At 34.3% G+C, this 18,686-nt stretch overlaps 1 protein-coding gene across 1 annotated transcript in view; it reads right to left on the bottom strand.

The window, feature by feature from the left end:
- Nucleotides 1-9,843: 9,843 nt before the first annotated feature.
- Spt6 (transcription elongation factor Spt6) overlaps nucleotides 9,844-18,686 on the bottom strand; it is a 34,023-nt gene continuing 25,180 nt past the window's right edge. Inside the window, exons 13-14 of the mRNA XM_074175854.1 lie at nucleotides 16,533-16,974; nucleotides 9,844-10,260 (exon numbers count right to left, since the gene is read on the bottom strand). Coding sequence (XP_074031955.1) covers nucleotides 10,049-10,260; nucleotides 16,533-16,974 — 654 coding nt within the window. The 3' untranslated portion in view covers nucleotides 9,844-10,048. The remainder of the gene's footprint in view (nucleotides 10,261-16,532; nucleotides 16,975-18,686) is intronic.

The following is an 18,686-nucleotide window of genomic DNA, read 5'->3' as shown; positions in this document are numbered from 1 at the left end:
TGGATCTATATCAAATCCAAGTTCACGTTATGCAACTTGAGACAATATGGGAACTTAAGAGACAGAATTGTCGAAACTTGTGACAGCATTACCTCAGAAACATTCCGAAATGTTGGAAATTAGTTTCAAAATAGTCTGATTTACTGTCAGGAAAACATTTTGAACATTTGCTCAAACGATTTCATTTATGAGATAAATGATACCGGGGGTGAAATGCCTTTGAAATCAACACTCATCCATTGCACGAGTTGTTACTAATTCATTTATTATTCCAATGCACATTGATTTCAAAAAATCTGACATAGCATGGTTGTATTTTGAAAAAAGTTGACAGCGACCTCTCGGCGGTCAGTGAAGTCGCACTATGGCCTTTTTTGTCAAGAAGTACTAACAAATATTATTCTTCACAAAAATTTTGTTCAACCCTTACCCCGTTCGAAAGTTAAGAGGGGGACCATAATATAATAAACTCACTGTATGCCGATAGTCATCTTGATCTCTTTCAGGCTGGAGACTTGCTCCCCTACCCTTTGGACTGGTTTTCGTCAGAGGGACAAATGGGTCATAACTGATCTGTGATGGCGGCCCTTCGCGGTGTACCCCTACCTGGCTGGGATGGGATGGATGAAGTTATTATTCATCTGTTAACGGAGGACATGGGGGCCTCATTCGACAGAGTGTCGGGGCCTTCTATATCGAGAGGGGTCGTCTACAGCGTAATCTATAGCTTCCCTGACTAACGGATTGTCGTGAGTTTCCGCGCAATCTAAGACTCGCCGATTCCTCGACTGGATGGACTGCTGAATGGAAGGCAGCTGTAAATCTCTGCGGATGGCTTCATTCCGCACGAAACACGGAGCATTCACAATCATCCGTAGTATTTTATTTTGTAAAGTCTTCAAGATAGAGATGTTGGTCGGAGCCGCTTGTCCCCAGACGCCTGAAGCGTACATGATGACAGGCTTGAACATCGTGTTATAGATCATAATTTTGTTTTTAAGGCTTAACTTAGATTTTCTAATAAAATCAAAGGGTACAGGCTTGCCACCCGACCCTGGATCTTTGCCTTCACGCTTATAAGGTGCGGGTTCCAGGTGAGCCTACGATCTATTAGAAGACCGAGGTACTTTACCCGCGCTTGCCAGTCGATCTCCCTTCCAGAGATTCTCACTTTCATAGCCGGAGAAAATGTCGTTCTTCCCATGGTAATCGCCTGAGTCTTTTCCGGGTTCACTCGGATCTTCCACTCGAGGTACCAGCGCTCAAGGTCGCCCAATGCACGTTGCATATAGACGATCCCGAGCTCCCGACCCATGGAAGATGAGAGGAGAGCCGTGACGTCGGTGTAGAGCGATACCTTCACATGTTCGGACCTCGGAAGGTCCGGAAGCGAATATAGCGTGGGAGAGAGCACGGCCCCCTGTGGCACTCCAGCAAGAATATTCTCTGTTGTCAGACAGAGAGCCCTCTACTCTAACCTGAAATGTTCTGACTTTCAGGAAAGACCCAATCCACCGGATCAGGCCCCGAGGCAGGTCGAACGCAATTAGTTTATGTAGAAGGCCTTCGTGCCAAACACGGTCGAAGGCCTTCGAAATGTCTGATAAGACTAAGTGAACTTTTCTGTTACGATTTAACTCCGAATCTGTTACAGATTAAAACTGTTTCAATCTTCCTCTTTGAAGATGATCACTTGGTGATCGAAACACATGTCGAGGTGTTGAAAATAACGATTTGGTGTTGGGAAAAAAACTCCAGTAATATTCACCTGTTAATTTGGTTTTGGTTCAGTAGGTATAAAATAGTGGAGCAATAGTTCAAATGGAGAAGTAAAATACTCTTGTATATCACCGTTTTTGTCCATGCATTAAGGTATCTTGAAAATCTGAATAAAAAGTTTACTTTAAGAAATAGTTTTTAATATATAGTTTGCATGTTCTTCAAACGTTAGTCCATAGTCAACTATAATACCCAAGTATTTGATTTTTTCACTTGTTCGATTGGGTTCCCGCATAGTTTGATTTCCAAATTCTGGCTTGGCAGTGTTTTAATCTGGTTTTCTATTGTAATGAGCATATATTTTGTTTCATTTTCATTTATTTTAAGTGAATTACTGCAATACCCTTTATGAATACAATTTATTGTAGAGTTTATCGTCTTCGTCAAAATTCCATGGTCTGTGGAAGAAAAATAGATGAGGGTGTCATCTGCAAATAAGTGGATTTCACACATTCCAGCTTCTCCTACTATATCATCTATATAAATAAGGAAGAGTAAAGGGCCGAGAATACTACCTTGTGGCACCCCAAATTCATTTTCTATTTCGTCGAATTGAATTTATTGCAGTCTCTGGAGACACCCTACATTTTGTTTTATGAGAGGAAGGACATTGGCAGATCAAGATCTTCAGATGATGTGGTGCTGCAGGTTTTTCCGTGTTTTCCTGCAGCTGAAAAAGCAAATGCGCCACTGGAATCAGTGAAGTCGCCCCGGAGCGCCAATTAATATTTGTTGTCGTTTTATAATTTCATGAGTTGTATTTTGGATAAAAAGAATATATAACAGTTTTAGAAATAGTGGCAATTTCAGTTACACAACGTAAATACAATGTAAAAAAAAGTAAAACTTTCGAATAAATGGAAAGATTAATGCATACCTATATACTGGTGAAAGAAAATGACACAATAATTGGAACACATTAAAATATATAATATAAATGAAACGATGTAGTGTGTGGTTTCCTGATTTAAATGTTAGTAATCATATACACTGATTTCAAGTATTTTTTACATATAGCTTGTTTCAATTGTTAGAATATTTGGTCAGTCGGTAGCCAAGCGGTTCGGCGTGGGTGCTTTGTTCACTCACTCGAATTGACTGCCGTGTTGGTCGGTGGTTCAAGCCCTAGTCTGAACGATCGATCTTCACTTGCTACCGTCCAACCCGTGTTAGGAATCACACGTTAAAAGGTAAGACCTCGTTAATCCTTAGCTCGCACAAGTTTCGACTTCTGAGGGTTGTCGTTCGTAGGGGTGCGACAGCTGGTTAACGGAAAAACAGATTTTTTTTTTAAACAGATTTTTTTCGAGAGAGAAAGATAAAGATAGAGAAAAAGATGATGATCGGGAATGACATATATTTCTGTTAGGAAGATTATGTTCTACCCGTGAAGGCTAAAACTGGTATCCCACCTCATTTGCAAAATTTTGATGAAATCGATACTTTTTTTGTTGAAACGTTACCTAATATCTCTCCATCAGTAGTTGATGTTATATCCTAATATAATAGTTATACGAGTATACTTTACGACTCCAACTTTGAGCTCTTTGCCTAATTAAAACCAATGTAATTGGATATGATGGTTTGAATATCAAAATGATTCTTCTATGATGTTTGGTAATCCTTTCCTATTTCACCCATATCATCAATTATTGTCTCACCAATAATGTTTTTTTTTCAAATTAACAGAAGGCTCTAATATTACCAATACCAAAAACTACTAATCCTCAAGAACTGAAGGATCTTCGTGCAATGTCAAAAGTGTTGGAAAAAATAATTGATCATCAGCCGACGGATTACCTGAATGAAGTCAGTTTTACCTCCGTAAGAATATGGATTTAGAAGAGGATATAGTTGCACTACTTACTACATATAGTCGATGATATTATCATGGCTTCAGATAAAGATTTATATACAGCTCTGACACTCCTCGATTTCACTAGGGCGTTTGACGCTATAAACTATGACCTAGTGATAACAATTTTGCATCATATAGGAATATCTAATGATGATGTTGAATTCTTTAATAATTATCTGAGGGGAAGATATCAGTGTGACAGTAGGAATCAGTCGGACTTTCTCGAACTGAAGATGGAAGTGTCACAAGGTTCAATCCTAGGTCCACTTCCTTTTTCTACTTATACCAGTTTGTTGACTTCTTATCCATTGTTCGTCTCATATATGCGCAGAAAACAACCTGTTCTATATCTCTTTCAAAACTGAAAATGCGGATAAGGCTTGTGTATAAGTTAAAGAAGACATCAATAATTTTGTTGGAACTGCAAATGATCATTGCCTAATTATAACAACCCAAGAAAGTCAAATGTTTCAATCTTTGAGCCATAAAATGTCAGGGAGCTAATTGAAGACAAAGTAAAAATAAAAATACTTGACAATGTTCATAAAATCAATATTTGATTTAAAAGTCTATCAACCCCACCAATTCACGACCCTTTACTTACGAAAGTGACTACGAGTATAACGATATACCAAAAGAAATGTGAAAATTAATGTGATTAGTTTTGAGTAGGTACTACTATATAAATATTTTGTGGAAGCAATACATCAAATTCTATATTTCAGATCCTTGAGTCCCTGTTATTGCTTTTCAAAGCTTGTGCATTCTACGCATATTCCATATGCTTGTGTGAAGTGAAGTGGTAGACATTCGATATTGATTTGAACTTAGCCTTTCATGTCAGCTGTAGGATTAAAATTAATTTTCTAAATGTATAAAATCTATAACTATCCTAGATTGACCAGAATAAAAACACATTATTATTATTTACTTAATGAAACGACTTTGTTAGGGTACCTGGACGACAGATTATTCATTAAGCCATATCTGAAATCCTGTTCAAAATGTAATTTTCTTTTAATGTAAAGCCGATTATAATCTATTCAACCCCCTCGTACAGTATTAATTCTAAATAATCTTGAAAAGGAATCGAATTTGCTTATATAATATGTTAAACTAGTTGCTTAAACTTGATTTATTGATGACCCACATCTTCTAATCCAGGCATGTAATTTTGGTATCATAATTTAACATGTTCGTTGTGAGATCTAACAGATGTACAATTATACTTTTTAATAAATCGTAAAATTTCTATTCAGTCACGTGACAGTCATGCTCATGCAATTCTCTGGAAGATCAATACTGTTTCGATTAAAAAAAGGAATTATAAAGTCAGGGTTTGTTATTTTTGTAGATGTGTAGATAAAAGTTGAAATACACAGCCCAAACACAATGCATTCATGAACCAACACCAGACAGCGCTGTTTCGACCCGCCATAGGTCTCATCAGTGGTGCTAAGCTGAACAACAAATGCAATGCTGGACTCAACTGTCCTCAAAGAACAAGCCTAAGAAAACAAAGGCGATATCTCCCCTGATGAAGACGCAATCAGTAGTATCGGCAGAAAACTCAATCTTCGAATATCAAATAAACATGAGGCTCCCTGAGGTGGTCATTTGCAAAGCCGAACTTCGATTGCGACCGTCGACAAGATTCGTCATCTGTCTTTCTCTATAGCTTTCACAGCAAGACAACTGGTTGAAATACATATCCCAAGCACATTACATCCTTGACAGAAAAAACATAAATATATCATATAAAGCTGGTAACTCCTTGGGTAGACATATAAAAAACAACAAGCCAAACATGGACAAAAATAACAAATCATGGGTCTACAAACTAAATGTAGATCCAAAAGTTTTATACAGGAAGCATTTCATGAAATTTCACAAGAAAAAACCAATAACTTCTATGCTTGCTACCTTCTAGAGAACAACCAGGATTCCAACATGGACTATGGCATATGTTTTGGTTTGGTTTGATTACGTACTGGTTGGTTTTGATGGATCAAACAGACAAATTAATCAATTTTTAAACTTTCTCAATAGTCTGCATAACAAAATTGAATTGACAGTAGAAATAGAACAAAACAAGGAGCTTAACTTCTTAAATTTCATTATTTCAAGAGTCAATAATGGTTTTCGATTAAATATCTACCGGAAAAACGCATTCACAGACTGTACAATTCCCTTTGACTCTTTCAGTCCAACCTCACATAAGTTATCCGCGTTTAGGTCAATGTTACCCAGAGCTTTCACAATCCCTTTACCTGAAAATAATTTCCAAGATGGACTAAAAATAATTAAGCAAATTGCAGTAAACAATCAAGTACCAGTTTCTCTAATAGAAAAGGTAATATCAGGTAAAACTCATTAAACACTTATACGTAAATTATACCCGAACTGCAGAGAACAAAAAATTCTCAGTTGCCTGAAAATTTTCATTTAATAATGAAATGGATTCTGAGATTTTCTTTGAAGCTTCAGAAAACCTTAAAACAATTAAACAGTAGATATTTTTTCGAATAAAATATATCGAAAAAGGTCAGAATAATCACAAAATGAGACAACTCTTATTTTTTCTAAGCCTAATTTATATTTTATCGAAAATTTTTTGTTTTTTTTTATACATTTAGCTTGTCATCAAAAGAAAAATTGATACTATTAATGTTGAAAAACGACGTAGAGATGAAATTCAAAAATAATCCTGTAAAAATGTATTTCGAATGAACTAAGCATATGTAGATTCAGAAAACACAAATTATTCCAAAAATATGATAGAACTGACAAGGACTTGATGAAAATTCATTATAATGTATACTTATTGAAAATGTATGGACGTCACAAATATTTTATGAACCTGTTAAAAGTTCCTGGCGACATCTATGATGCAAAGTCTGTACCGATGCAAAGAAAAATTAGGAATCATTTCTTTACACACCATTTTGAATATTCCATTGCAAAAATGCATCTTCATGCACGATTCCTTCAAACTTGTTTATTAATTAATAGCTTCAGTTGCGAGAACCTTACTAATCAAGGATTGCACTTATAATTGCTGGTCTATCAATTTTAATGATTTGTAAAACTGGAACCTCTGGCATTGAAAAAATCTGAAAAAATACTGTTCCCAAAAACCAGTCATCAAATTAACTTGGTTTTTGAAACGCGTGTTGCGGGAAGTGTAGAAACAGTGCTTTTTTGGATTCCTGATTTTGAGTAAGCTTTGGAATTATCAATAACACTAATATTTGGTATTCAAGGATCAAGCACTATCCTAGAAAAATTTTTTCCCATTAAATTTTTAATTTATCGAGCGGACAATCACTAAACAACAGTAAAGCTGGATTTACGGATTGAATAACACAGCGTAAAACGTATGTTAATGCAAACATTCAAGCAAATGAACAACAGTTTATTTAATAGAACAACACAAGGAAACTTTCAAGATTGTTTCTCACATGTTACCAATAAATAAATTTTTAAAATACAGAAAATAGTGATTCAAAAAGCAGCGAGTGATCAAAACTAAGTAAATAATGAACTGTACAACTGACATAGAATTCGTGAACATCATTTGTTGAAAATGGGAACTCTGTGATATGATTGGTTGCCTGTGAGGAAATCCCCCATGTTGAAACAATTATCTATAATTTTACGGATGCATTTTTGCGTTTATGGAGTGGCATTAATAAAGGAACTCACGTTAATCTGGCACATTATTTGTTTGAAGGTGATTGACAATGTTTCATGATGAATTTCACTAGTTCGGACTTCCATTGTCTACTATATAAAATGATTTGAACTCTCTGTTGTTTCAGGGATTTCAAATCATTTTATATAGTAGACAATGGAAGTCCGAAATAGGCTTTATAAAACATGAGAAATGTTACTGATTTGTTGAAACTAAAAACCAGAAATAATTTTCAATTGAAGTAGATTACTATTAAAATTCGTTATTTAGTAATTCTAACTTTCCATTTCTGTTATTACCTGTGTCAGGACATTAGTAATTTCCGATTCTATTATTTTTTAAATTCCTGTATTATTGGTGGACTGGGTTGTTCCTGACATTTTTATTGTAAGCCCTTCATAGTCTCAACACAACAGAATATAAATTTTATGATTAAAGCCGAACTGTATTTAGTTACTGTAACTATTTATATCTGTTATCTATTTGTATAATAATAATTTCTACTAAACGAATCTTCAACTCGGCCAGTCTGAACTTTGGATCATTGAAGTTCTATTAAAAGAATAGTCAAGTCAATGTTTTCAGTTTTAACTTGAATAATTATGTCCTTCTTACCGTAGAAGCGACGCGCAGGTATTTTCAATATCACGGATGGTAAGAAAATCGAATAGCTCTACAAGTCTTCTGACAGATCAAAATGCTGGTATGTAGAAGGTATCAAATAAATATTAATAACTTTTTGACAATACTAAAATTTAAAGATTTGGCAATTGTTGTTCTCAGAAAATATATGAACTGTATGATAGAACTAACCGATACTTGATGAAAATCCATTATAACGTAGTCAAAAAATACTTCATTCATTAAAAACTTCTTTTGGATCTATCTATACCAACTAATATTCTCTGAGATCTGAGAGTTTTGTAGCGGGGTTTGGGAATAAGGAAAATTCTACATTTTCGTCATTCTGCAGGCATCCAGATTTTGAAGAAGTGTTTCCCAAATGGAGAATTGTAAAACCAATTCTGCAAAATATTTCCGGAAGGATAAAAATATTGTTGATTTGAGCTTATAAATCGATATGTTTTACCTTACTTGTATTGAGCTGCTTAGCTGCTCTCTAGACTGATCACCTTTGCACTAATTGGAATTAAAAGTATTACCAACAAACAGCGCTCATATGAAAACAAAGATCATTAAAAAAAATCCATTCAATATATTTCACATATTCCTATCGAGTTTACATTGCTTTTTCAAAATGACATTTTTTGCCATTAAAAAATCACATTTTAAAATTTATACTACAATGCAATAAAAAAAGTATGATTATTAAAATTAGTTTTTACAATCGGAGGGTGGAAGCATTCCAATATAAATAACATATTCTCCACTTGAAAATTGAAACTAACAATATACAGCGTCATCCCCAAAGTATGCACCATATGTGAAACTTATTTATTAAGGGTTTTTCAACAAAAAGTTATTTTTGATAAAAGTTTGTGCACCATGCACCAACAAAATACAGTAAAACACACGTAATATACGAGGAGTCTTCAAATATTTGATTTTGTGACAAGAGTAAAGTACTCTTATTTTGAAAAATTTCGGGAAATGTTATTCAGAAAAGTTGTTTAGCATTGAAAAATACATCTAGATTTGAAGTCATGGCCATCTAAGTGAAGTTTTATTTTTTTATCCAATCTTTTAAATGGGGTCTACGAAAAAATTTTTGTTAAAACGATGAATAGACAGCATCCTGTATATGGCGGTTCATTTTAAATGCCTATAATATTACAAATTACACAACTATGGTGTTAACCATGGTCAATTGTTTTGAAAAGTAAATTAATTTTCAAAGTTTTTGGTGCAGAGTCCTTTTTATTCTTTGTTAACACCGAAAGTTACTCAAAATTATACAGTATTGTAACAAGAACTTAATATTCAATAATAATAAATCACAAAACATCAAAATAAAATAGACATTTCGGAACAAATTCATTGATTTTCTGGAGATTCAACTTAAAATACTTATTTTGGACAAGAAAATCTCCAGGAAATCCATGAGTTTGTTCAGAAATACCTATTTTATTTTGATGTTCTGTCATTTGATATTATTGAATATTGAGTTTTTGTCACAATACTGTATAATTTTGGTAAATTTTCGGTGATAACAAAATTCATATACAGAATGCTGTCTATTTATCGTTTTAGCAAAAATTTGTTTTTAGTCTCCATTTAAAAAAATGGGTAAAAAAATAAAACTTCACTTAGATGGCCATGACTTCAAATCTAGATGTATTTTTCAATGCTAAACAACTTTTTAAAATAACATTTCCCGAGATTTTTCAAAATAAGAGTACTTTACTCTTGTCACAAAATCAAATATTTGAAGGCTCCTCATATATTACGTATGTTTTACTGTATTTTGTTGGTGCATGGTGCACAAACTTTCATCAAGAATAACTTTTTGTCAAAAAACCTTTAATAAATAAGTTTCCCATATTGTGCATACTTTGGGGATGACACTGTATAATTTCATCTAATGAGAGTCTTATTTTTCAGAAGCATGTTTTTTTATAAATATCACCTAACTCGTAATTAAAAAGCAAAATATCTCAATGACCATTCATCCTTTTTCATGGAAAATACTCCAATTTGCTTCTTTCCCCACCTTCAAGTGGCTCCACTACCGTCACCCATAAACTAACACATAGTCATTAGATACTTTCATCATAAAGAGGAGTGGCGTCACCCAACGACATAGAATGAGGAGAAGTGTTTGTCCGAGGAGTGGATCTGGCCGACCTGGGGCTTTTGCCAACATTTTTCATCCTGGAGCGCTCCAGATCGTTGGCAATGTTATCATTATATCTCGGAGTCCTCTGACCCATAGATCGTGGAGTATTTCGACCCTCGCTTCTTGGTGTGGCTGGAATAAGAAGTATAAAGTTTCAATTCATATATTAATGATAACTAAAATATATAAAATGATCTGCCATCCACTTCTTGATTATGCACACATAATTTATTCAATTTGTCTTAATCCTGCATTGAATAACCTCCAAACAGCTGAAACATCTACACTAAGGAGTATCACCCGGATAAAAACTATTTGGTAAAACATCAAATTATTCTCATAATTTATTATGGATTTTTTTTTACACAAATCAAATGTACCTCAATTGTATCAAATCAAATTAAATAAAAATATAATTTATTGTCCGAAGATTTGCATCTTATTGACAAAGTCCAAGAAATACAATGTTGATATAAAAAAAGTACTAAAAAAGTATAAATGTAAATATAAAAAAGTTCCAAAAATGAATAAATGTAAATATAAAAAATGTTCTAAAAATGTATAGATAAAATACCACCATGTATAAAGTGATAGTACAATGTAGTAAAAATATTAGTAATATATTATTAAAAGGATTCGCTAAAATACTCTTCCAAACTATAATAGGGTCTATCCACAAGTAGGTTCTTCACCGCCTTTTTGAAATGAACGTTGCTTAAATTTGCAGATCTCATTTCTAATGGTAAATGATTGAACAATTTACCACCATTGTAGTATATGGAATCCTTGATTAAATTCGAAGTTGGGATAGGAAGTTTAAAGGTATAATTGCTATTGCGAGTAGCATAAGAAGTAGAAGCAAAGTTGAACTTCGATTTATGTTTATAAATAAGGCAAACTGTCTCTAAGATAAAAAGTGCGATGACTGTTAACATTTTATTGGCAGTGAACAAATTCCTGCACGATTCTCTGGGTTTAACTTTACAGAGACATCTTAGTGCCCTCTTCTGTAATACTTGCTGAAGGACTTTGGTCGATGATTTTTTTAAATAACTATATATTAATTTTTATTTATTAATTTATTATTACTTTTTACTTACATTCACATTATGTATTATATTTTTATTGAACGTTTGTATATTGGGGTAACCTAAACAAATAAATAATGCTACTATAAATGACGTTATTATTTACTCCTAATATTATGTAACGTGTTTTTAATAAAATTCTAAAAGGTTTTAAAATACGAGGGTAGGTATATTAAATATCCTCACACGTGCCAATTCATTAATTTCGTTGTCCGGTTAAAATGAACGATTTCAATTGTGGCCGGTCTGCGAATCTTATGAAATAAATATAGTTTAAAAGACTAAAAAACACGCTTTTAAAGAATATCGAACCAAAAAGTTGAAAATATTTTTTTTATTGTGAAAAAAGCGACGGGCGCTTAATATACAAAAAATATTGCACAAAGCGTCCACGCTTTTTTCACAATAATACTAGTATTTTTCATTCGTTATTGTTTTAAGCTTATTAAAAAAATTATTTATAACCTTTTAGTTCGATGTTCTTTAAAAGCAAGTTTTTTAGTTTTTTAAACTATATTTATTTTTAATTTTTTAATTTAGCATGCTATAAAATCGCTTTTTTAGTCTTTTTAAACTATATTTATTTTATCTAAACTTTGGGATCAATCAGCTGTATATTGTTTAGAAAAATGACTATTGATATTTTCCGATTCCGGAGAGGGGACCTGAAAATCAGGTACCAAGCCCAAGGCAGCAGGCCCGCAAAGAAAGGTTACAAATAAGGGAGCAGGCGCGCGTGTTAATAAAAACATACTTTTTTCAAATGAAGAAATACATGTAAAGTGAGTTCGAATTATATCAAGGAGGTTACATACAGTGCCATCTGCCCACGAATAGATCAAGCAATAATGTCGATATATCAAAGAGTTACGTACAGCGCCATCTGCCCGCGAATAGATCAAGCAATAGTGTCGATAATTCTGTCAAATACAGATCCCGAGCTTGAGAGTTACAAACAAACATAAAGGTGAAGCTAATAAAAGCGTGATACGAAAAAAAACCGTATCGTATGTTTCGGTCGATGGTGCCTATTACATATCGTTATTAACGAATTTTCCACTATTTTCATTCCAAATCGGGGAATTTCATTTTGGGTTATAGTATTTTCTGGATATCGCCGGATTTTCTTCAATAATAGAGGATAAGTCTATGGTATATTAGTATTCAACGTCCCAAGGTTGCGTCGAGTTTTTGCACATGAGGTGAGTTGTCAAAAATTATATTCCGTTTTATACCACGTTTTGTCTCGATCAGACCGTAACACTTTCAATAAAGAAAGCAATTGCTGTGTATGAACAAGCCGAGTATTTTTTTCTCAAAGTCTTATAGAATGTATACAGTGCATTTCTTTAATGTCCCCCTCTTTATTTTTTGAACGGGTCAACTCAAAAAATTGAAATTTGGGATAATGAAATTAATACATGAATACTTCATTTTGAAGTGAAATTGACAGATGAAACTTTCAAGATGGCGACTGGGCGCCATCTTGAAAGTTCCTCTTCCTTCTACTGTGTGGAGACTTTTGAAGAGAAATAGGTATCATCTATACAAAAAAATTAAAATGGTACACCAATTAAGTGAAGATGACCCTGATCGAAGAACAGAATTTTCCGAAATCATGACGGAGACCATTGCAAGGCATCCTACCTATCTCCACAATATTTGTTTTAGTGACGAATGTACATTTTTTTAAATGACAATGTTCGCAGACAAAATTATCGTTGGAGTGTAACCAACCGTCACGTTTTCCGGGAAACACATACCCAATATCCAGAAAAAATTAACGTTTGGGCAGGAATATTGGGAAACCATATTGTAGGACCTCTATTTATTGATCAAAATTTAACAGGGGAACTGTATCTGAATATGCTGGAAACTACTGTTGACCCTCTCATCACTGAATTCATTGAAGCGAATCCTAATGAATTCGATATATTGTATTCCAACAAGATGGAGCACCACCACATTACTCCAGATAATTAAGAACCTATTTGGATACTACTTTTACGGGTCGTTGGATTGGCCGTCGAGGTCCTTCAGAATAGCCAGCCCACTCGCCAGATTTGACACCTTTGAACTTTTTTTTATGGGGCTTTTTGAAGCAAAAGGTGTATGAAACTGAACCTGCTTCAATATTGGATATACGGCAGATAATAATAAATATTTGTAGAGATACTGAAGTTACTGTGTTTGAAAATATTTGGCGTGAAATATCGGATAGGCTGTTCATATGTTAAGAAGTTCAAGGCAACTATTTCGAGCATCTTCTGAACTGACCTCAAGCTTATTACCTCATATTATGTAGTTAAATGTCAATGTATTCAGGCAATTACTAAAAGTTCCGGCATTTTGTAGTAGTTGAAGATATTGACATTATATTCTAGGGTTGTGAAGCATTTGTCAGTAGGTTCAAAAAGATGTGTCACAAGACCCCTCTTTCCATTTAATTTTTATTCCCAGATGGCGTCCAGTCGCCATCTTGAGAGTTTCATCTGTCAATTTTACTTCCAAATAAAGTATTCATGTATTAATTTCATTATCCCAAATTTCAATTTTTTGAGTTGAACCGCTCAAAAAATAAAAGGGCATTCAAGAAATGCACTGTATATACTTGTTTAGCTTGATTTAGTTTTACTAATAAGTAGGTGCGTTCTAAGATAAAGACTGATTTTTATAGACTTTATTCTGGAACCGTTCTCTCAAGAGTTTTTCTTTGCCCTTACCTCTAAATTTCGTAAAACTTGTATTATAATATATTTACTGCTATTAGAGAGACCTATTCATATCATTCACCTATTTTTTTAAATTTCAAATAACATATAGTTTGGCAGGTAAGCCAATTGGATTTAGTGATTTCAGCTTTAACCTTCCAGTGGTGACATACGGTTTCTCATACCGATGCGTCACATCCCCTTCCATAACTTTTGAGTGGGGGATAATATTTACAATTCCCTCCATGTATCTCTCAGTTACGTTCCGTTAGATACTAAGACGAAGTGGTGTGTTGTCAAAATAATTTATGAACAGGTTATGTCAAGTTTCGGTGTCGTAAACCGAAGTCACTGTTGCGGTTAGGGAATTGTTATTGAAGAAAAATATATTAATTCGCAAACTTCCGTAAGTATGATAGAAAATAATGAAAATTATAGTTCATAACTCAATATATTTTAATTATTTGAAGAAAATGGGTGATTATGAGCGTGAACAAGAACGGCTGATGGCCCTTATGGAATCAACTGTTGACGATATTGTTGAAGAGTAGTACGATGACGAGAAAGAAGATATGGAAGATCGTTTGGAAGAAGAGAAGAATAACAGCGACACAGAACACAAGCTAGAGAGTGAAGAAGAGGAAGAAGAACAGCCAGAAGAGGAAGAAGAACAACCCCCTCAAAAAAGGAAGATAGTCCAAGAACCAACGTTTACTGGTAAAGATAAAGTTACTAAATGGAACAAGCCCACGCCGAACCAAAATGTGAAAACTCCCTCTAAGAATATAATAAGAATGAAACTCCCGTGTGTGAGGGGCCCTCTGAAACAAATAACAGATCCATTAGATATTTGGAGAAATTTTTTTTGACAATGATATGATAAACATTATAGTTACTAATACCAATTCTTATTTAGAGAGCGTATCACATAAATATAACCGAGCAACATATACAAGACCTACCACCAGAGAAGAGATAGAGGCACTTTTAGGACTGCTCTTATTCAGTGGAGTGAAGAAGAATAATAATTTGAACACAGAAGACTTATTCAAAACTGATGGTACCTCAGCTGAAATATATCGACTGACTATGTCACTCCAACGATTTCGTATTCTTTTGTGCTATATCAGATTTGATGATTTAGAAACAAGGGCAGAGAGACAAGCTCTTGACAAATGAGCCCCAATAAGGTGTTTCATCAACAAATTTATTGATAACTGTAAACGAAATTATAATCTGTCACAAGAAGTTACAATTGATGAAAAACTTGAGGCTTTTCGTGGACGCTGTTCTTTTCGGCAGTACATGCTAAATAAACCCAATAAATATGGGATTAAAATTTTTGCACTTTGCGATTCAAAAACATTTTATACCTCTTATTCAGAAGTATATGTTGGTACTCAACCAGATGGTCCATTTGCTCAAAATACATCGACACTTTCTTTAGCCGATAGGTTGTGTGAACCAATTCACGGGTCTGGTTGGAATATTACAACCGATAATTGGTTCACAAGTATTCCTCTAGCTGAAAAACTTATAAAACGGAACCTAACAACAATTGGAACTATACGAAAAAACAAAAAGAGATACCGCCTGAATTTGCTCAAGGAAAAAATCGTCCAATTGGTTCCAGTATGTTCGGTTTTAGAAAAGATTATACACTCGTTTCCTATGTACCAAAAAAGAAGAAAAATTTTCTTTTGATCTCCACTTGCCACAGTGACGATAAAATCGATGGGAATAGTTCAAAACCAGATATAATTATTGACTATGATCGTACTAAAGGGGGAGTTGATGTAGTGGAGAAATTATGTGCATCTTATAACACTGCAAGAGTTACTCGAAGATGGCAAATGGTAATTTTTTACAGTTTGCTAAATTTATCTGGAATCAATTCGCAAGTTATCTTTTGTGCAAATGAACCCCAGAGCAGAGTAGTTAGACGCCAATTTCTCGAAAATCTTGCGTTGTGTCTGATTGAACCACATTTGAAAATCCGTGCAATGTCTCAAAATTTACCAAGACCTCTTAGAGTTCGAATATGTCAGATTTGTAAATTAGAAGTAGCAGAGGCAAATCGCAACATGGAAAATATTTTCGGAAGATGTTTTAACTGTAGTTCAAAGAAGAACAGAAGGACCAAATACTGCTGTCAAGACTGCAATAAATTTCTATGTTTGGAACACGTGACTATCTTCTGTATGGAATGTTCCAGTCAAACTGAGTTCAACCTTCGAATGGGTGCATCGCAATTATAATACGTAGGCTTTAGAATGTTCCTTTTTGTTATTTATGATTATTCACTCTTTCATGTTTTTTTCATACTTACTTGAAGAAAAAGTGAATAAAAGTTTAACTTCATTAAAATCCTATAGTTTATAATTTATGACGTTATATAGATGATGAAACTTGATCGGTGTGGTAGACCGAAGTCACCACTCGTGGCCTACGGCAACACGTCACCACCGAAAGGTTAAGAGAGGTGTATGTTTTATTTTGTTGACCCACACCTGATTCCACTGAGATATTAGTCGGTGCATACACCTAAACTGTTCTGTCGCTTACTAAGAGAAGCCAAAAATCACGTAACAATTATATAACTTACATCTGGACCTCGCGGCCCAAGCTTCAGCCGCCTTCTGCCAGTCCATCGATTCGGTTCCTCCTGACCCGAATCTTGGGTTATCAGGATAAGGAACTCTATTATTACTGGCAAAACTCCTCGGAGACTCCGGAGGCTGGAATCGCATCCTATCCCCGTAATTTCCTCGATTATGCTGGCTGTGACTGCTGCTGAAAGAGCTTTGCGATGATCCCGGACTAGGCACTGGACTCTGCGAAATCATCGGAGATTGTACTGGTAGGTTTCTGTAGCTGGGCGTACGCTGTGAAGGCGTCACCGCGCTAGGGTGTAAGAAAGTTCCTGCTAGGTGAGGGGCTGCGCCTGATACCTGAGAAGGGGTTTGGTGGCCATACCGAGGCGTCTGCTGGGTATGGGGGGTTTGGTATGGGGTCATGTACGGAGTCTGCCCGCTCGGAGTGTAAGGCTGAAATTGATAATCAGAGTCAAAAAAACATTCATTGTCGTCACAAATGTTCAGTTTTTGTATGCTGAATAGAGAAACTTTCGTTAATAGATGAATGAATTTATTAATCCCCAAAAACATTACATGTTTAGAGTAGGGACAATGTAACATACAAAAAAGAAGGAAAAAACATACTAAGAATAACACAAATACAAATAAAAATAAACAAAAAAACAAATGAAAATATGTGAAACTACGAAATTGTCAATCTATTTCAAGATATATTCTTTTACATGAGTTTTCAATTTCGTATAATTAATTTTTTTATATTGTTGGGTGTTTTATTATAAAAATACACATAAACTTCAAACAAAATAAAATATAACAAAATAATTACATTTTTTATATGTTGGATGTTGTAAATTTTTCATCAAAAAACTATTGTAGTGAGTAGTAGCTTTTTTCAATCAACATTGTCTTTAAATTACCTTTGAATCCAACTCAGATATTTTGTTAAAGAATTTTGTTCCCACATAATGTGGATTTTCTTGTCCTATTGACAATCTTGAGAAGGATTGATTGATCCTGTCATTATTATAGTGGGAGAGTAGTTCGGGACAGTCAATCATATTATTAACTAGTTTATAAATTGAAATTATAGAGTAGTAGGTTCTTCGGTTTTGAAGGGATAATATATTAAATTTATTCAGTAGTATTCTGTTGGCGATGCCTTGTTCAGGGTAAACTCCTTCTAGCTTGTAAGTAATATATTTCATGAAGCCTCTTTGTATAGACTCGATTTTGTTTATGTGGACATTGTATATGGGTGACCATATAAGGGAGGCATATTCCAGCCGAGATTTGACGTATGCATTGAAAAGAGGTAAAAAACTGTCTCTGCTACGAAAGTTCTTACAGTTACGATAAATGAGCTCCAGCATCCGTTTGGCTGAGCATGTTATTGTGTCATAGTGGATGGAGAAACTCAGTTTAAGGTCAAATGTGACACCAAGATCTTTTTGATGAGTGCTTATTTGAAGAGGTGTGTAATTTATGCAGTAATCATGAGAAATAACATTATGTTTAAGGGTGTATTTTGAGTATTTACATTTGTTTGTATTGAGGGGAAGATTATTTTCAGTACACCAAATGCACAAAAAGTCAAGGTCTTTTTGTAAGATTAAGCAGTCCTCCTGTGATGTAATGGGCCGAAAGATTTTCAAATCATCTGCAGAAATTGAGAAATTGCTAGAGAGAGTATTTCCTATGTCCTTAATGAAGAGCGAGAATAAAAGAGGTGCTAAATTGCTTCCTTGAGGGGCACCACTGGTTGCAATAAATTGGAACGACTTGTGACCCCTATAATCTACGAATAGGATACGTTCAGTTAAGTATGAGCGGAAAAGGTTTAAGAGTTGGGAGTCGAATCCATATTGATGAAGTTTATTGATACGAATGTTATGATCCAACTTGTCAAACGCCTTCAAGAAATCTGTGTAGACAGTATCTACTTGTAGGTTATTATTAAGTGCATTACTTACTGATTGTGTGAAGCACATTAAGTTAGTTATTGTTGATCTTTTTCTAAAGAAACCGTGTTGATTGTTTGAAATTAAATTCTTAACATCAGGAAAGATTCTGTTGTACAAGCAATCATTTTTATTCATAATATGTACAATTGTAGAAAAAATATATAGACAAGGTGGTGTTATAATGAGTGATAATGTGTTTCC

The sequence above is a fragment of the Leptinotarsa decemlineata genome, unplaced genomic scaffold (genome assembly GCF_025532065.1).
Source record: "Leptinotarsa decemlineata unplaced genomic scaffold, Ldec_3_MD MMD2_tig00001393_RagTag_RagTag, whole genome shotgun sequence".
Classification (NCBI taxonomy): domain Eukaryota; kingdom Metazoa; phylum Arthropoda; class Insecta; order Coleoptera; family Chrysomelidae; genus Leptinotarsa; species Leptinotarsa decemlineata.
Note: the sequence above shows the minus strand (reverse complement) of the source record. Positions and strands in the feature narration are given on the sequence as shown.